Genomic DNA, 21,674 nt, shown 5'->3' on the forward strand with positions numbered 1-21,674 from the left:
ACCTACAGTGATGTAAACATGCAATTATCTTACAGAGGTACTGATTCAGTCTGCCTTGTGAAGGGGTTTGACTTCTACAGGAACGCTCCAATAACTAACATTTCTCAAATCTCTCTGTGGGTGATATAAAAAACCTTGTACACTGTTATGTCATTTAGTGCATTTTCAATGTATACCTTGAACAAGCAGGCATGACTTACTATTTTTGTTACAGCTATTTACTCAAACAAATAAGCTTCTCCCTTTTCAAATACTGAGTGAAATTTGATAAGAGAGAGCATATGAGAGCCAGGCCACATCATGCCTGCTGGTTCCACATAAATGAGAAATCTCCATCTGGTTGTGTAGCTGGAAAAGTTGCCGTGTTTTCCACCTTGGATCAGATATCCAGTGGTGCCTTCGATGGACATTTCTCATTTCCTACAGAAATACTTACTGGTTGCTGTAGGTGAAGCTGCCTCACCTTCAGTGGATGTAGTGATGGGTTTAGTATCTGTCATGGTCAGAGTCACAGGTCGCACTGCACTGGGATGGGGAGAGGGTGCCAAGACAGGAGTGAAATGGCCAGGCACTTTCCCTACCACTTGAGCACTGCTGTTAGGCTACAAAACAAAAACAGAACGCCCGGTGAAACAACCCAAAAGGCAGTCATCTCGCCCAACAACTCCGCTCAGCACACTCGACTGAGTGGGCCCTGCATGCTGTGTGTAACCTCCACACAAGTCCTCTCACCTCTGAGTTGAGAGGCTCATCAATGGTTGGTAGTCCTAAGAAGCAGCAGTAGCATTTAAAAGAAAGTCTTCAGCTACGAGGCACCTTATATAGGTTTGCTCATTTCTACAACACCCTGAGAACCAGGCAGAACTGAGCCTTCCGTAGTGTAGGACAGAAAAGTCAAGTGGAGACTTCGATGCTGAGCCTGAGGCTAAAACAGAAGTCCTTAGCGATTTCCTGGAGGAGGAAATGCAACCCACTTCAGTATTCTTGGCTGGAAAATCCCACTGACAGAGCAATCTGTCGGGATACAGTCCGTGGGGTCTCAAGAGTCAGACATGACTCGTGGCTACACCACCAAGCTAGTAAGCTAGCTTGGGCTTACCACTGAGCTAGTGAGAATTAGGAGCAGTGATTCCTTCCTTCCTGCTCTTCATGTGCTACAATGAGTCAATTTTGGCTCTCAGAACACAATGTTTACCTGCATAATGCTATCATTGAGACAACAAAGACAAGAATTTCTAGGAGACCAAACACACTGAACTTAACGATTGTCATCATTTATAGTCAAGGCCCATTCTTCAGCACACAAAAATTTTAGCCCTTGCTTACACACAGGTGCACTCATACACACACATCAAGCAATTTTGATTCTAGGGACTCCACTCAACTTGGGATGGTTTACTTATATAAATAGGTAGAAAGATATTTAAAACCTTTAAAATTTCAGGGTCTATAGAATGATACAAAGAGCTGAACTAGGTCTGACCATACACATATAAATAAAAGATTTCCAATGTAAATTAAAATGTGCTGAAGTGAAGCAGAGGGCAATCAAATATACTCTGATCTTTGAATTCTTACTCTTCCACTGCCAGACTTAGAGCATTACATAAAACATTGATCATTGACATTTGTGAGAATTAACTGGGAAAATCCCTGGGCAATGATAGAAAAGATATTATTATCTGAGTTTTAGCCCCAGTACAAAAATAGTGTCCATTCTAAGGGCACACTGTTTAAAAGAAATACTGGAATGTATTTTTCTAGACAGAATGCTATTCTTAATTACATTCATGTTGGAATTCTCCTCTACATAATGTACCTAACAACTTGCTATGAGGTATTCTCCACAAATATTTAGTCTTCATAATCTGTACCACTTTTAGAGGCAAAGAAAGCAATATAGCAGAATATTTATCTAAATGCCTGCATATAAATTACAAGTCAATGCTCCTTTAAAGAAAAAGATGAACAGCTGAGAACACTTAACTATCAGAACTTAGAGACATGAACTAAATCTCGGTTGGGTGCCTCAGAGGCCACATGACTTACTCTATAAAGAATGAACTTTTGAATATCCTGACTATTCCTCATGAATAAATTAAGTATTTAACTGAAGTCAGGAAAACTGACCAGATTTTCCCCTCTGTGAAAACCTAGGAAAGAGTTATATATTTAGACTAATTTTATTTAAAATATTCCATTAAATAGCATGGCTGTCTCACTCTACCCAGTGCAGCAGCAATGCAATTAATCTCCAAATTGCCGTGGGGAGGACAAGGCTTCTGAGTTGCTTGACTTAACAAGCAAAATCAGGACAGCCTTGGAGGATACTGGGAAGGAACAGTCAACAGTCAACTTGTTGACAAGTCAACAAGTACTCGTTTCCTGCTTGCCCCCCATTTTTAGAGCCAAAAGGGTGAATATCAAGAGTCCTATTTGGAAGTAAGTGCAAATGAACTGGTTTTGAGTTGGAGTTAAACATCAAAGCAGGTATAATGTTGCTGCAAAAACAACTCCACCATTTATAATAAAGGCCTACTTATTTCCTTTCAAAGTGAAAAAGCAATTTGTTTCTAGAGCAGGTCATCAACTTCTGGTTATGTGATCACTGCCAAAGACTTGCTTTGTATATCTCCTCCAAGAAAGAAGAGTGATCTTGTTTTATCATTGGTGGTACATTCGATGGTAAAAAGCCTTTCTCTGTATTGTCTTCACCAAAACAGTTTGACAGTACCTACCTGAGAGCACAGAACAGAAAAATGACAAAAATTGCCAAGAAAATGCTGCCACCAAATATGATATTACTTTTCCCACCCTGCATGCTTCGTCTACTGGAATTGAACTGACACAAACCAACAAACAGATGTTTCTTTCATTTGAAAAAAAAAAAATAAAGTGACAAAGGAAGAATTCCCAAGCCAAAGCAGACAACTTTTCTGAAACTCAGGGTCAGAAGAATAGAAGGGTTATTTCTTTTTCAGTTTTCTACTGGTTCAAACAGATGAAGCCACATTATAAAACTTCTCTTTTAAGGTTGTTAATAGATGAACTTTCATATTGTAGATATGAAAAGAGAGACATTTTATCGACAGATGAACAGCATTAGGAAAGGATTATCCTACTTAGTACATTGCTCCTATTATACAAAATCCTGAGAGGGATTTTTTTTTTAATTGAGATGAGAGTAAGATGCTTCTCAGAAGCTGGGTCTTTACCTTGAAAATATGAAGAAAAACTGAGAACAATATAGGCCGATTATCACCTAATATGCCCCCTTAACTTATAAAGAAAGTGAAATATACGTAAAACAAGCAATGAATAATTAAAGAAAAGCAGAACACTAAAGGCCTGATTTTAATTTGCATAATTTTTCCCCTAACAGTGCCTAATTAAGACATCAGTTAAAAAAAAATCCAATGGAACTCTAAGATTTTCCACACTGAATTAACGTTAAGGACTTTTAATGGATGTCTTAATTAGACTTTGTTATTCATGGAAATTCTACACAAATTAAAATCAGACCCTGTGTGCACTGTTCCCAGCTGATTCTAGCAAAATGCTCTATGGAACTGAGACTTCTGCATCTATGTTCTGACAGCAAATTTTATTTCTAAATTGATATACCAAAATCCTGTTTTACTTAATAATTATTATTATAGCCATTCAAAGTGCTATACCATTTGAACATTTTCTTCTGAAACACAAATTATTTAACTTTAAATTCAAAATTCAGGAATGGTATACTTAATATTACTAGTCGATGGAGGTCCAAGTACAAGTAATTTAATTTTAACTAACTAAAACAGTGCTGAATATGCTATTAAAAAAAATTCAGAAGGGACCATTTTGCTCCATTTTAACAATTAACACCAAAGGGATTTTTTTTTTCAGATCTTTCTTTTTTAAGTCTCAATTAATATGCACATACTATTTGCTGGCATTTTAGTAAATGAAAAGCATTAATGACAGAACACTTATGAAAATCCCTCAGAGCATTAAAAATGGTGGTTGGAAGTAGACAGGCATCTTGGAGGTAAAACAGCAAAGCCAAATACCAAACCCTAAGATTGAAATTACATTACAGATTTTCAATATTATGATGACTGATAGGCCAGGTTTGGTACACTGTCTACTTGATAACGAAAAATCCTCTTGTACCAAATCCCCAATGCGACCTCTCCATAGAAGAAATCATATATTAAGGAAGTGAAGAAGGCACAGAGCTATGCCATTTATACAAAGAATCCTTAAAGCTACTGCACACTGTTTACCATTAAAAAAAAAAAAAAAAGACTTCTGGTAACGTCACTCATTATGAAACACAGTCATGTCTGAGCAAAGAATATTCAGGTAGTCATCAAACATTGAAAATGTTTACATTACCAAAGCTTATTTTAATACCTAATAGTTGGTCTATAAATACAACTGTAAGGTCTTCTGCCTGTGTTTATTTTAGCTCATACTTCGCTCCTGCCTGAAATGAGCACTTTGTGTCAAACCAGGTATTTCAGAGGTGTGAACTCCAGCTCAGGACATTTTTGTCAATGGACTTTCTGCCTTAATTTTCCCTTTATCCAATGGAAATCCTAAAACATCAACCCAAGGACATCTTCACAAAAGTGCCCCTTTGGGGTAACAAACTTCCTACCTGTCACTCAGCCACCTTTCAATAAAAACTTAGTGAGTCACCAAGAAACTTTCTGAAGATGGATTTCAAAAGCGTGCTGTCCTGCCAGACACACAGGCTCAGGGTGAGACCTGTGCCATCACCCTTAGGCTCTACTCATATGTTCTCTCTCATTTTTACCTGGCTGGTTTGCGGACTGGATGGATCGTAAGAAGGTACATAGTTCTTCAGAGTATCCTGAGGATTCAGGTGGGGAGGATATCTGATTGTTGGATGAGAGAAGTAGCTTGATGGGGCTGGAGGAAGAATAGCTTGTGTTGGAAATGGCAACGGTGAGGGTGGAGGTGGAGTCCGAGTTGAGATGACTGTAAGAGACAGAAAAGGTAAGATTAACTCATCAGCTGCTGTCCTTACAGCTCCAACTCGACCCTGCAGAATCCCAGGAAACTGAACAATCCACGGCTCCTCAGTTTTTTCTGATTTGACCGAACTCTCTTAAAATGAGCTAGTCTTTTATGCGTATTCTCCACACCTGGACTGCTAAGTACGCACAGACATAGCGTCCAGTCTAGGAAATGATCAATCTCATTTTCTAGATCCATGAATGGTTTTTAAAAAAGAAGTTTCTCTTTTATGAAAGTGAAAGTGTTAGTCGCTCAGTCCTGTCTGACTCTTTCAGACCCCACTGACTGTAGCCTGCCAGGCTCCTCTGTCCATGGAATTCTCCAGGCAAGATTCTCTTTTATAGGTTAAACTAATACTTCATAAAACGTTTCTCCAAGCAAAGTTATCTCCCACCAGAACACATTTTTTGATTAAAAAGTCTTTGTGTCCTAAGTCGAGATCAAGTCATAGCAGTAATGAGAGGTCACAAGACCCACATGTTTTCTACCAAAATTTAAAGCAGAAGTGTGCTTTAATTTTAAGTAAATATTTTCCAGTATTTAGAAAGGAAGCCAATAATTAGTAAATAATAATATCCCAAAGAGTTACCTTATCATTGTATAAATGCTTATGAATATTTGAATGGAAACCTGGGAACTCTTTTTTTTAATGAAAAAGTTCCTTTTAAAACCAAAAGAGTTCTATTTTCTTACTCTCAGAAATGCAAACTTTCATATAGGCATATTAACTTACCCATAAATCACATTTTATAAAGATAAATAAAGTACAAAACATATGTAATGTGGATAATGTTTAATATTACTGTAATTTTTCAACATTAGATCATAATTTATTATTCAGTTTTTGAAATATAATTAAGTTTAAAAATGGGTAAAGAATGTAATTGCATAATCATTATCTCCACAATGTTGAATTTGTACTTTATATAAGTACAATTGAAGAGTATCAATCAGTATATGCATAAGTAAAGATTAAAGATTTCATATATTCCATTACAGTATACTAACACATATATATGGAATTTAGAAAGATGGTAACAATAACCCTATATGCAAAACAGAAAAAGAGACTCAGATGTATAGAACAGACTTGTGGACTCTGTGAGAAGGCGAGGGTGGGATGTTTCAAGAGAACATCATTGAAACATGTATATTATCTAAGGTGAAACAGATCACCAGCCCAGGTTGGGTGCATGAGACAAGTGCTCGGTCCTGGTGCACTGGGAAGACCCAGAGGGATCGGGTGGAGAGGGAGGTGGGAGGGGGGACCGGGATGGGGAATACATGTAAATCCATGGCTAATTCATTTCAATGTATGACAAAAACTACTGCAATGATGTAAAGTAATTAGCCTCCAACTAATAAAAATAAATGGAAAAAAAAAAGATTTCATATATCCAAGTTATAGAACATTATATATGATAAATGTTTAGTGTTTTATAACACAATGTAACAATACGAAAAAAAAGTTCCTTCCATGACCTATAAGTGAAGATCATATGGAATGACTTATCTAAACTCTGTAATTATATACAAAACAAAGTTACTTTTAAGGATATTGCTTATCTTCCCCAAAGAAAACTTTTTCAGAAGATACAAGAGATTTTAAGTGTATATCATAGAAGAATCGTAAATTCAGTTTTATGGTCACAAGTTTGCTCCCTGAACAATTTTGCTCTCAAGGAACAAAGTTTTAGAAAGCATGTGAAATATTCTGAGTTGCTGCTATAATACAGATTCCTAGGCCTAACCACAGACCTACTAGATGAAAGTGTCCCATGTAATCTTTGCACACACTGAAGTCTGAACATCCTCCAAAGGGACGCAATTCAGAGAACAATTACATATTTCCTAAAACAAAATTCCTTTTTCAAATACTACTTTAAGAGACATACTTGAGGGTATAGTTTAAGAAAATGCAAACATATAAATTAAATTGCACATCTTCTGACTTAGTGTCAAAGTGCTCTTAATTTCAGCTCAATTTAACCATGGTTTTTACTTACATCTGTACCCAAACCCTTGGAAGATATACAAATAGCTCCATTGGGTCTTCTGGGCTTTAAGATCATTTGGTATCAACAGTTTTGGAAGAGATCTCTTTTGATTTGAACTGACACATAGCAAATCAGAGCTCAAAACTCTGGGCTCCCAAGAACTTGTACTCAAATAAGCTCTAGCTGGCCTGACACAAACTAGGTAGAATGCAGAATTTCCATGAAAGTTAAAATTGCTACCTTATTAATAAAAGTCATTCTAGTCTTTTAAAGACAGAAAAGCCAACTACAAAGAGAAAATATTTCCCTTCATTATGAAAGAATCCATCCATACCTACAAGTACATATATGTATTCTTTGCCTAGATATTGCAAAGTCTTCCTAATTGCCTTCTTTTCTCCAGTCTTGCTCCTTCCTAATCCTGTATAGTCTCAAATGAATAATTTTTTAAAAATCATTTAAATCATGGAACTTCTCTGCTAAATCTTTCAATTGCTCCCTATTGCTTCAATAATAAAATTCCAACAACTTCATGTTTGTATGGTCCTTAAGCGCTTTAAGTAGAGAAGGAAATGGCAACCCACTCCAGTTTTCTTGCCTAGAGAATCCTGTGGATGGAGGAGCCTGGTGGGCTATGTCCATAGGGTCGCACAGAGTTGGACATGACTGAAGCAACTTAGCATGCATGCATGCATTAGAGATGGAAATGGCCACCCACTCCAGTATTCTTGCCTGGAGAATCCCAGGGACAGAGGAGCCTGGTGGGCTGCCGTCTGTGGGGTTGCAAGAGCCAGACACGACTGGAGTGACTTAGTGGCGGCAGCGGCAAGTGCTTTAAGACCCAGTCTGGTCCCACTTCCTTGGGCCTCATCTCTAGCCATTCTCCCCCTGCGCAGGGCACATTTTGGTATTGTGGATTCCTCAATATACAGCAGTTCCTTGCTGCAATGCCTCCACTGTATAGATACACGCTGTCTGCTCTGCCTGAAATGTCTGTCTCCCTGGCTTGTTCCCTTTTGTTCTGAACCTACCTCTTCCAGACATCTATCCTCCTCCATGTATTCAATCCTGTTTGTATTCAGTGCCTAGCTGATGTTGTGGTCTCCCTCTCTCCCCACTATGCCATCACTCATTAAGGAGAGGAAATGTTTCTCCTGGCAAGCGTGCTACAGGTCCTAATACACTACCCACTGAACATACCATACATATGGTAAAAGACAAACGTGGAGGCTTGTCTGGATCTTCAAGGGTTCATTATGTAAAAACGTACTGTTGGATTTTTTCCAAATGTTAGAAATATAAATACTTTAATCAAACATCATAAGGGGTGATCTGACTTCGAAGTTCACTTTGCCCACACACTCAACATTACAAATGTATGAAAGAGTTATTGATTTTTTTTCACTTATCTTAGCAGTCCAATAAGTAAATGTAAAAAAAAATTATATACCAATTTGACTTGTATATTCTTCTCTTAATTTTATAATTGTCTTAATGATAGCATTGAAGGCTATGCATTTTTTAAGTACAGTGACAATACCTAACAATATATTATTTATAGACCAAACTTAAGAATTTTATTGTAAACAGTTCTTATATCCCTTGAATAAAGGTTTAAAACCTAGATTCATTTTTTGGAAGAATAAGGAGTTGCCTCACCATATATTTAAAGCAATAAGAGTATCACTATAAACATATTATTGTTTATATAAAAAGTTTTCTTCACCTTAAAGTCCGCCTACTCCTCTCTAGGGCTTAAGAGCAATAGGAAGAAAGTATGCAATATTGCTTATGAATTATATCTCATTTTTAATTTTGAAAGAGCATCTGATATGAATCATTCTTCCAAGTATAAATGTGAAATATTGGATTCTTTTTCCTATTTAAATTATGATATTAAACATAATATCAAGTGTACTAGCCCACAGGAAGGATTTATATATATAAAATAGTTGTCAAAATGTCTCTTAATTTTCTGATTAATTTTGCTCCCAAACAAGTAGTTAAAATATTGATTTCTATAGAGAAGATAACATCTATGGAAATAGAATCTATACATCAATGCTGCTAGAAATATTTTGGACTCAGCAGTATACTTGAAATTCCATCTTTCTCTTAGTAAAATATATAGAATTAGGACCAATACGGAAGCTACTGTTAAGATAACTATATATTTGCTTATTTCTTGTGATTATAGTCTTGATCCATCCCCAAGACTTTGGACTCTGCAAACAAGAGGGAGGTTTCTCCTCTATGCTTGAAACTCCTCACCACTGTGTGCAACTCCAGGTATTCCGGGATGGTGGTGCTGGGGGAAAGTGCTCAATCTTGGGGAGGAATCTTGCGGAGATGTAGAGCTGAACAATGGCTTTTCGGGCTTCTTCATAGTAGTCGGAGAAGACATATCTGCAGAGAAAGAGAGGAAAGTCCAAGCTTTATGACATTCTCAAGCTACAAGTTTCACACCAACCTAGTAAGAGATCTCAGTTGCCAATGTCCTGTGATTTTTGTATGTCTGGCTCTTTTACAAAATACACTCTGAGTCGAAGACCCAGCTATGTTGGAGTTTTGAAATATCTGTCAGAAACAATCTCCACTGAAGCTAACACAAAGCTTCATTAAAAGTATCATCAGAATTATTCCAACTACTAAATGAATCTGGGACTTAACATCCATTGGTCCTTTGGTTCACATCTAGGTCTTTTCTAACCTCAGCATTTCATTCATAAGTGTATTCAATTCAGGGGTTTGTCTTTTGATGGACTGACTATGTATGGAAGAAAATAGAAGAAAACCTGGTGCAAAAGTGAAAAATAACCTTTGAGTATGCTGGTAAGTGTATCATTAATTTAACACTTTTTTATGAAAAACTAAATCAACCCTGAATATTCACTGGAAGGACTGATGCTGAAGCTGAAGCTCCAATCCTTTGGCCCCCCGATGGGAAGAACCGACTAACTGATGGTAAGAGAAGGGGGTGACAGAAGATGAGATGGTTAGATGGCATCAATGACTCAGTGGACATGAGTTTGAGCAAACTCAGGTAGGTCATGAGGGGCAGGGAGCTTGGCATGCTGCAGTCAGGAGGTCGCAAAGAGCTGAACACGACTTAGCAACGGAAGAACAATAACATTATTTCTTTAGCAAAAAGGACATTCCCTAATTTGCTCATTCTGGAGATATTTATAGAGTTCTTCTATTTGCTAGCTGAAGGGAGGATGTTACAAAAAATTAAAAAGCAATGGCTGCTGTAGGGATATTTACTCTTAGTGAAGAGAAAAACGATAAGAAGAAAACGCTTGCCAACATGCTTCGGCATGGATCACCTCAGCTTCCCCAGGTTAAGGAAGTGATGCCATGTGTAAAACCTGGATGGGGGTGACATTTCCAGAAGAGGAAATGTTCTGAAGATGGGAGGCATAAAATATGTAAGTAGTATATGTAGTCTGTACTTCAACAAGTACAAAGATGAGGGAGGAAGTGAACAGCCTGCAGGACCTGCACAATGAGTGGTCACGGACTTCGTGTATAAATGTCTAAATATTTACTCTGATAAGAAAACACTCCTGAGATGAGCAAAATAGGATCGCATTTGCTGTGTAGAGCAATTCCCCCAGAAACTACAGGGAAGATGAATTAGTTGAAATAAAGACAGCCATCCTGGGTATTACTTAAGAAGATTAATTAATATAGTCATTCCATAGATATTTACTGAAGGTCTAATATAAGCCAAAACTGTGCTAGTTGCTGGGGACATGATGTGACCTAGATTTGCTTAGGCCTCTGTAAAACTTGATATCTAGAGAGGCGATATAGACAAGTTAAGAAGGAATCATAAAACAATGTAAAAAGTGCTGTGACAGAAGAAGTATTCAGGGCTTTATTCATTCATTCATCCCACAAATATTTTATACTGCCGAAATATTGAGACTTGGAAGAAGAGTACAGATAGAGCTAATGTAATAATAGATACTTCAACAGAACTGACCCAATTCAACGAATAACTAGTTTAGAAAGTCATTGTCTTGGGTGACTGTGAGGTTGTACCATGCAGGTAGTTCGAGTGGGGGGATTCAGGAGGAAAGCCCAGATGGCAAGGAGATGTACCCCTTTTCTCAACATCTTAAATAATGTTGATTTTTATAGAGGCTTATGAATGTAAAGTAAAATGTTCCAAAAATCATGAGGTATTAAGTTGAGATTTCCATTATCAAAAACTTTAAATATACACTAGGTAGACAGAATAGTAATTCTTCTCCGGCACTCATCACCCAACTTCTTCAACTATTCAATTATCTCATCTTTATCCCATCTATACTCCCTCCCCTTGTCTTACTTTGAAGCAAATCTCAGGAATCATATAATTCCACCTATAAATATTTCAGTTTGTATCTCTAAAAAGAGAGAAAATTTTATTTAAAAAAACCCCAAGACTTTATCATACATAAAATATATTTACAAGTTGCATTTTTAATTGATAAATTAAAATTCATGGTGCTATTGATACAAGAAACTAGTTGTCATTGTTTTACCATTTAAAAAATTACCTAAATTCTGGGAAAGACATCTGACAAAATTAAATATATGCTTTCAGTTCACTGGCATGTAAAGAATAGATACACTACTGTAACCATAGCAGACGTCACAGTCTATGAAAAAATGACAGGAGTATTTGTAGTCTTAAGCTACAATTTGTGACTAACTGGTTGTCACTAACGTATGAGAACTTTGATGAGTCAGTGTACCATTTCCTTACACTATCTCTCTCAAAAAGGAAAGACACATTTTACTAATGAAACCACAAAATTAATACTGCTACCAAAAAGAGACATTTTAAAACTATTTAAAAAATAGACAAAGGAAGTTCATTTCAGCAAAGTTACCTTGAAAAATGCCAACAATAATAGTTGATTTCACTTAAGAGCTATGTGATTTTGAAAGGCAACACCACAAATATACGTTTTGGCCTGCTGTAAGTTAATCACAAACATACATATTGTTAGAGGTGGAAAGAACTGCTTTTTCCATCCCTCACTTGATAGGTGATGTAATAAGTTTCCATTCCAAATTTTTAATTTAAAATTAACTCTTAGCAAAAGAAACGTAAGTTTCTATTGACAGTTTACATTATGCTTCAATATAAATTTTGAATAAAATTAACCTAAGTAAATGAGTTTCTAAAGACACCATACTATAAGCAATAAACCATGTACTGTACATCTTTAAAAGCAGTTAAATATGACCATAGTTTGGGAAGCAGAATAGTTTGGGAAGTTAAATATGACCATAGTTTGGGAAGCAGAATGACATTCTGGTTATGTCATTTCTGGAGATGATCAACAAAGGCTATTGCAACTACTATAACTATTTCAGGATTTTCATTAAACCCATGTGAATTTATGTGAGCCTCTTTTCATAAAAGGCCCATAAATCAGAGGTGTTTGTACAGAGAAGTCCAACAATATAGGTGATTATGTAATTTTTGAGAAATGAAGCCTTTGCAATTTCTTAGTCAAAATGATACACTTGGCTTTACTGCGTAATTATTATAGATCCATTTACTTTTCTAGTTTTCTTTAGGCATATACTGAGTAATGATACTTCATGTTCAAAACACAGAGAGGAATTATAGAGGCCAGCACTACAGAAATAGTAAAATTCACTCTTCAAATTGTAAAAGGGACCACAAACTGCCTTCTTTTTTAAACAACAAAATTACCTTAAAACAAGTAAAAATAAGAATGTGAAGGTCCACAGTCTCTACTGAAACAATTTTTTTTTAGAAACAGATAAAGACTGGTAGTATTACAAAGTAGCCTTAACTGCCTTTGTTTTGCCACGATGAAATCAATTGGGCTCATTAATCAATAAAAATATATTGGTGTACAGCATGTAGAATACACTATACTTAAGGTGACACATAATGAGCCCCCTCCTCTTTCATGAAGGAGAAAAAAACCTCTCTGGCCCAAAGAGAGAATAAAAATAAAGGTCAATTATCTGGGAGAAGTAAAGATAGAGTCACTAGCTATTACATTTTAAGCATGAATCAAACTCAGATTACTTTAATTTTATTTTAATGTCTGCAGTCCAACAGACCTCATGCCAAACTGAAAAATGATATCATTTCTATGTTTAGTGTTCTCATACTCTACAGAAAAAAAAAATGTTTGAGGAATGGATACATAGGAAAGATGGTCTTAAGTGACCTTTCTGTGGAGAAAAACAAATGTCAAGCTTTTCACAATCTAGTGTCCCCCAAGCAGGAAGAATCATACATAAAAAGATTATGTTGAAAATAAGCTGAATAATAATAAAACTGAATAATATATAAATATGTAATAAGTTGAATAATAATACATACATATTAATGCATACATTGAATAATACATGAAATAAAGAAGTTGAAGAGAGAGCAAGAGGATAAAAAAGGTTTATCTGGTTTTTCTTCTGGTGGGAATGAGGCAGGAGCTGCTGGTGGCAGATGCAAGGGAAGTAAAGGACTCAGAGGGCTTGAAACCAGACAAAGAAATTTACATGTGATCTGGAAAGCAGCAATATACAAATAAATTTATTTCAGAAGGGAAAACTTTCCAAAACTCTATTTTTTTCTCTTCCACAACTTGGCCCATTTGACTTGTACTGAGTTAAACAAGAATTTCCTTTTTATACTCCTTCTTAAATATTCCTCATTGTGGTTCATCATAAAAAGAGTAGTTGGAATCATCTTCTTCAAATAGTATCTTCTTCATTTTAAGATCTAGCATGGTACCACATTTTTACATAAATATTTCCTTATCATTCTATTAAACTTTAGCTAGGCTAATTTGTTTATGGTATCTTGGAAGTGAAGAAGGCCACGGGGGATGCATTTCTAACTCAGCGCCTTTCCTTGCATATGATAGTCCCTTAGGCTAGAAAATTAGGTCGTTCTGTCTTCTTATTCCATTTACTGAACGACGTTTTATCCACTGAACCAACTTGACTTATTTTCTTTTTAAGTAATCCCTCCTAAAGAACTTTGGAGGGCTAGATTTCCTTAATGATCTTTTGACTGTGTTTATTACTTGATCATTATTTCATTATTATTTTGTTATTGTTATTATGTTATTATTTTGTACTTGTTACATCCATAGCATGCATCTGTATGCATCTATGTGTATTATATATACACACACACACACGTACATTTTGTAAAAAGTTGACTAATGTCTTACTACCTATAGTAAGGTAGTAAGATTTTATCAAGGACACAAAAAATGTGGAGGATAGAAGATTATGCTACTCATGAAAAGAATTTTTTAAATCTAGAATTAAAAGAAGGAAGAAGAGGTAGAGCAGACGTTGTGTCTAGGCAGTTTATTTTAGAATCTCTTGCATGTGAAAGAAGCTATCTGGTCGAATGATAACCAGTTGTGTAGGATGAGTGAAATAACCATGGTCAGTCTAAAAATGTATCATGAGTGGATAGACACCACCAGATGAGAAAAAACTGAGTGGAAAGTGAAAAGAAAGAAGCAAAGCAGCCACTGAATTTCTACGAAGTGTAAGAAAAGTGCAAGGCATAAAGTTCAAGACGTCAAACAAGACACTTGTTCCTTGCGCTGGTGACACAGTTCAGCACAGAAGACATACATCAACCATAAAAATCTATTAAATAATTGCAAGTGTGATAATATTGGGTTATAGAAAGGATTCTTCTAAATGGCAAAAAGCTAGGAGTCTGTTGCTTTTTAAAGGAGGTTCACATTGACAGTGTTCATCTTCAGTGTCCACACCCACATTTACACTTATAATTGGACAATTAGCTATGGCTTTAGAAACCAGTTGTGTAGTTAAATACATAATGAAAGATTACCATGTAAGAAAAGGTTCACCTAAAATACCTATATAAGTTGGTTCATTTAGACTTAGGCATACCTTTAAATACATATTTTGCAAAAGCATGTTATCACATAAATTTTACTAGCCATACTATAATATTGTTGGCACTCTGACATACATACATCCTAAGCCCTGATGGGTCATTCATTTCACAGTTATCACTTCAAAGAGATAATGGTATAAGCAAATAAAGCGGCTAGATCAACTCATCTCCCAACAAGGTAATTCCATCTACACAGGAAGACCGTTGCTGTGAAACACAGCGTGTGTACTTGAGTCGTCGGCAGCTTGCACAAATGGCGCCCCAGATGTATATCTGTTCAAGTCAGCCCAAGGCAACAATTTTGATCAATTCTAATGTGATAAAATGCTGCAGGGAAAGTGTGCAGAAACGTGTTTACGTCAGCCCTTAATTAAACTGTTGTTCACTTCCAAAGAACCTTAGGAAACACTAATGAGACATGAGTTTTGGCAATTTCTTCATCAAAGCAAAGACCCCTTCCTCAGTCTGTAGCAGCCTGTCATCCAAGTCGCTCCCGGGATAAATGTCACACGGCACTCCAATCAGCTAGCCACCTGTTAGCAGAACTTCACTGAAGTCAACTAGTGATCTAGGGCAAGCTGAAACAGCCACCTTAACACCTGCCTGTCTGGGACACCTGCTCCTTCTTCACATGCAGGAGAGCAATATGTTATCTTTTCCCATATGCTTCAGTAGATGAATGTTACAAATCTAATTTCTATCACCTATAAGAAACCATATCATTTTCTTTTTAAAAAAATTTCTATTCTTCTTCTCTGTATGACACGGTTTACAGGTTTACAACTATTGGAAGTCAATTATGTAAGATCACACATGAATTCTTGAGTACCTATGAATCTGTTCTTTTCAAGCATAGCATAACACTAAATTAAAATATAGTAACAGTGCCATTCCTATGATTTAGAAAAACATATTTCTATTTAGTTAACAAAAGTAAACTGCCTCAAAATCTTTGAAAATTCCAATCCTTTTACATATTAGTAAGTTGTCTTTCTCATTTATCTGCTACACTTATAAACAAGTCTAAAAGAATCCTCTAGATACATATCACCTTTTGTTAACATCTCTTATTTTCCAGTATTTAATATTAAGGTATATTTTATTACTAGGAGCTTAAATAGCTATAATCATTATTAAAAATGTCTCTATTTTATATATTATGAAGCTTCTGAGCAGATGTAACAGGATTCCCTTTTTTTTTTGCAGAGGAAAATTCAAGGTGCAATGAAACTTTGGCCCTTTGGAATAAGTATGACACAGATCAAAGGAGAAAAGTGCATTTGTGGGAAAACTTAGCTTAGGGAGTCCAGAAACTGGGATTTGATAAGATTATAATATATCGACAAGTCTTCCTAACTTAATACCTCTCATAGTTTCCCAGGTTCCTTTATTTTTTTTAACATGTTTTAGACTTTTTAGAGTTTTAAGAAGCTTTAAAAATTTACACAAACTCTGGATATAGAAAATCTCTTCAGAGACCAAACTCCTTGTTGGAAGAAGGCAAAGGTGGTCAACACGTTCAACACTGAAACTCTGTCAAACAACACAAAATGGAGTGAAATATGAATGTGAGGGAAACTGGGGAATTCCTACTTTCCTGCTTTCCATTAAAATGGTGGGGTGAAAGCTGGGTGACAACATGAAAAAGAAATGACCCATCTGTATAAAATAATAACGCTATTTATAATACATGAGATAATAAATGAGAGGCCACTAAAGCTGGTGTGTGGGACGAGTTCAGGAGCTGGAAATCTGATACTTTTACTTCAGGCCATAAATCTAGAGTCAGTCCCAAGACAAGGAAACAGCCTGGGCCCTGTGCCCAGAGGACCGGGAGAAGGTAGGAAAGATGACTCTGCCAACTAAGCTCTAAAAGAGACCAAGCTTTCTTTTTTTCTGTTTCTGCCTGGGGGTAAATCATGGGGAGGAAAGGAAAGTTTAGAGGAGAGGTTACTTATAACTGAAAAAACGTTATGTAAAACACTGAAATTACCAAGCCCAGAGCTCTGATGTATTTATTTCTATTAGTTCCCCAGGGGAAACCACACTGACCCTTACTTTCCTATTTTACCTGTAGATAATGTAAAGATGTGGGGAAGTACCCAGAGGGAGCATGTCTGCAGGACAAGAAAGAAGAGAGAATACTTAGGTGTCTTTACTTGAAAGTTATGCACATTCCACTAGGTGCCCTCTACATTTCCCTGTTTCCTCCACAAAGGAATGGGGTGGGGGCTCTCCTGGATCCAGGAAGAAAAGCTGTAATTGGATGCCCAATGGCTTAAACGAAAGAGAAATGAGGAAAAAAAGAGGTGCATGAGTAGGCTCATAAGGCGCTAATTCACTATTCTTTAAATACATGTCAGAGGACATGCTTCAGAATTGCTCATAGAGCCCTGTGCTCTGTCTAAATAGTATGGATAGGACGGTGGAGTTAAACAAACCAGTCGGGCACTGCTAGTGAGAATGTAAATTGATAAGATCTTTCCAGACTCTGTGCCAGTATTTATCAAAAGCCTTAGAAATGGACATAATATTTAACTCAGGAATTCTACAGTACGAGTACAATTCATTGAGCATCTATCTATATTCAGTGACTTAATGCCAGGCAGCGTACTAGGTACAGGGCCACTGAATAGAGCTAGGCAGGAACAAAATGATCAGACTTAAGTACAAAGATTTGTATGCAACGATTTTTACTGTATCTTTATTAATTATATAAAAAGTTGGAAACTATCTAAATATTCACGAGCAAAGCAGACCTTTAAAACTGTATAGTATAGCCAAAGGGTAACATACGCTATGGTCATTATGAAGTGGAAATTGAATGCCAGGGCGTGTGTGCATGCTCAGTCGCTTCATGTTTGACTTTTTGTGACCCCGTGGACTGTAGCCCTCCACGCTCCTCTGTCCATGGGATTCTCCAGGCAAGAGTACTGGAGTGGGTTGCCATGCCCTCCTCCAGGGGATCTTCCCAACCCGGATTGAACCCAGGTCTCCTGAGTCTCCTGCATTGCAACTGGGTTCCTTACTGCTGAGGCACTAGGGAAGCCTGAATGACATGGTAACATGCTATTATAGTATAAATCAAAGGCCAAAAAAGAGAAAACAATTTACAAAACAGCATATATAAGCCCAATTTAGTGCAAAAAATTTACTTGAAATAGAATATATAGCATATCCATTAAAAAAATATATAGAAAACAGGCTGGCAATATGTCCAAATATTAACATGAGTTATCTATACATGATAGAATTATAGGTGATTTTTATTTTCTTGTTTATAATTGACAGTTTGTTTTTCAAATCTCCCACAAATAATTTTTACTTTTATAATAAAAAATGGTAAAATACATATTTGGAGAAAAATACTGCCTGTAACTCCATAGAATATTTTAAATAGTTCTCAAGGATGGGTGGACAATATCAGATATTGATAGTGTGCCAAACACTACACTTTAAGAAGGAAATGCCTCATTGGTCTTAGGTATTAGATGTTGCAAAAATGCAAAATGAAATGCTTTAATATAACATTTGCAATCTAGTTGACTAAAGGTGAAATGATGCATTTTGAGAATGCAAGTGAAAAGAAATATCTGAATATCTAAGGACTCTTTTAAATGTAAAATTTTGTGATTCCATGGCAAATATGAATCCCTTCCCACACAATCCAAGTTAACAAAAGCTCTGAATGTTATGACAAAACCTAAGGGCTAATCTCCCTACAGTAGTTTGATGATGATGCCAGATGATTCAAAAAACAATTAGCTGCCATGGTAAGTATCTCCATATACATACATATTTTATATTTATATTATATATATATATATATTTGCTACACTCTAAAATAACTGGAAAATCAGCAAGCTACAGTAAGAGGAGATAAGATATCATCTTCAATTAGATTTGTCAATCTTTTTTTTTTAAAGAAATAAGTTAATTTTCAAAGGAGCAAACGGAAAATATGGTAGTCTTCATGTTAAATATATAAAAATTGTTACTTTATAATACTTGAGTTATATAATCTTAACTACACTTGAGTATAATACTGTCCTTGAGCAGTCTGAAAACTTTTGTGATAATTTAAGTCTCTCTGTATGGTATATTCCAACCCAAGCCTGTAAGCAGCATGTTTCTACAAGTCTCTGTTTATCACAACTTTATTAAAAAAAAAAAAGTCTCCAAGCTTCACCAACACCCAATGCAAGTTAAAGCTCAAACCCCTTTGAAGTTCACACTTTCCTGATACATAAAGAAAAAAAGTCTTGAATAATGAGGAACACTGCTAAAAGAGTGAATACTGAATAAGTGAAAACTTCATTTTTAAAAGCACTTCAAAATACTTTTGTCCATTAAGCAATTTCATTTTAACAGACAGACAAGGATAAAGTGTCTTGAGTAATGCCAGAAAATCTAATTTTCAAGGAGGAAAAACACCAAACAATTATGCAAGATTTGGAGTATATTTTAGATGCTTATTAAATATTGGCATAGGTAAATAGCTGTTATTCGCCATGCCTCTGGGGAGAACTGCTTGGCTATAGAGGCTTATTAGTGTTAAGCATCTGAGAGCCATGGACTATAAAATAAAATCAATACCGTAACCTTAACTGTAAAAGTCAGAGAGATACTGGAAGAGTTCTAATTTAACAAGATTACAGATGACTTTTTAGAGAACATTTGGGGAAAAGCCATGCATTTAGAAACATTTATGCTGTAAGACATCTCAAGGTTTAGGTTGTTACTAATGGTGTTATTATACACGCTGGTAATAGTTAGGGTTGATTTTACTGATGTGTTACTTTAGTGAATTTACAGGAAAGTCCTAGAAATGATTTGGAACTTATTTCAAATAAAATCATTAACCTGAGGTAGTAAACTAATTGCTTAGGAACAATTATGATTTGATGTGGTTTAGTATAGCAGAGGAAAAAATATCATGAAAATTATAAAGTCGTCACTTTGGCAGTTCAATGTAAATATAATTACTCTGCAAAATATTCCATTTCTCTTAATGGAAAAGTAGTCAAAACTGTTATAAACCATAGTGTTTAAGTTCAATCTAAATCTATATTTTTCCTTTAACAAATGTAAATGAAGAAAAAAAGAACATCCTGGCAATGAAATTACTATGATGGCAAATTTATTATCCTAATGGTTTTAGAAAGCACGTGAAATTGATCAGTAACAAAACCTCTATTTAGTAATGGACCAATTACATTTGTGAGATAATGTCAATGAAACAGAATATTGTCACAGGATAATGGTCTCCTATTGCTACATCCCTAGTCATTTAGAGAAAATAAATGTTGCCGTCTGGCTGAGTCATTTATTTTCAAAGTAGGAGACACTGATCCCATAACAAGGTTCTGTTATAATAGCTCGGTCTCTCTCAATCATTTGCTGTACCAGAATGGTGCAGGACAAGGCATGTATTTGTAAGAATTGCACATTCCTCAGGTATAAGGCAAAACATATGATGCCTCCAAGCACCTACAGAACCAATTATCATGTTATTCAATGAGAGTATTTAAAACAAACATCTAAAAAATAATTTAGGAAATTGAAAACCTTTAGAGTTTTCAAAAAGATTCAGGTTAATGAAAGCTTAAAGACTCAGGTATTAAAGACCTATAAAATCTCTGACTTCAATTAATTTAAAATCCAGAACATTAGAACACAGTGCTATCTTAGTATCCAATTTTGTCATCTCACAGATGAAAAAACTCAGTTTACTCATGTTCAGTGATTGTCTAAGGCCACACCACTATTTACAATTTCCTGGTCAATTAAATGTAATTCTTAAATTTTGACACACCTAACTCATTTCAAACTGAATGCATATCACAAATCTCTACTAAAGACATTCTAGACTTTAGGATTATTTATTAACAACATCTTGTTATCAAAAGGAAAAGAGATGCTTAAGCTGAGTTCAGCCCAAGGACTGTATTCATGAATCCCTGAAGTTTATAAATTCTTCTGTCATTATGTGTGTTTTGTAATGAAATTTCATTTGTGTAAGGAAAAGAAAAACTGTCACATAGGTTTTGTAACCAGTTTGCAAAACCATGAATATAGCATGACCAACTTCTTTGGAAGGCAGTATATGTAGTAATAATGAGCATGGATTCTGTAACTGAAGAGACAAGGGCTCCGTTCTACCTCTGCTATTTATGATCTGTGTTTCTATGTCAGATTTTTTAACCACTGTACTAATGGGCTTAACAAGCTGTGAAAGAAAAACGTTTGTTTGTTTCTAAAAAGAGTTGAAAAGAAAAATATATCTAAAGCCTTAGCTCAATCCTGAAAGGGAGTAAGTGCTTGCTCAATAAATGGTAGCCACAGATGGCAGAAGGGTCTGGTTTTCCACATTTATATGTATTTGTTGAACACACAAAAAATTAAATTTATGTGGTTTCTTCAATAAATAAATGATATATAAAAGGGAATAAATACAAAAATAGCTAACAGAACAATTATAGGTTAAAGACTGGTTGAAAATACAAATATGGTATATGGACTGTTTTGGATCTTCATTTAAACAAACCACCTATAAGATATTCTGGGGAATTCACACATGAATTATACAGTATATATTAAGGAATTATTGTTGTATTTGTTAAATTAATAATGATTTGGGGGTTGTACTAAAAACAAAATTCACTGTCTATTAGAAACTTAAGTATTCACAAGTAAAATGATATAAAGTCTGGAATTTA

The 21,674-nt window shown here is 35.6% G+C and overlaps 1 protein-coding gene across 10 annotated transcripts in view; it reads right to left on the reverse strand.

Annotated features, from left to right (window-relative positions):
• Positions 1-21,674, reverse strand: part of NFIB (nuclear factor I B) — a 244,191-nt gene that overhangs the window by 32,563 nt on the left and 189,954 nt on the right. For 5 of the 10 annotated variants that reach the window (XM_020875051.2, XM_020875048.2, XM_020875015.2 and 2 more), the window contains exons 7-9: positions 9,300-9,434; positions 4,808-4,992; positions 437-602 (exon numbers count right to left, since the gene is read on the reverse strand). In XM_020875051.2, the coding sequence (XP_020730710.1) occupies positions 437-602; positions 4,808-4,992; positions 9,300-9,434 (486 nt within the window). The remainder of the gene's footprint in view (positions 1-436; positions 603-4,807; positions 4,993-9,299; positions 9,435-21,674) is intronic. The other 5 variants (XM_070480519.1, XM_020875064.2, XM_020875070.2 and 2 more) reach the window with 2 other exon arrangements.

The sequence above is a fragment of the Odocoileus virginianus genome, chromosome 18 (assembly GCF_023699985.2).
Source record: "Odocoileus virginianus isolate 20LAN1187 ecotype Illinois chromosome 18, Ovbor_1.2, whole genome shotgun sequence".
Classification (NCBI taxonomy): Eukaryota; Metazoa; Chordata; class Mammalia; order Artiodactyla; family Cervidae; genus Odocoileus; species Odocoileus virginianus.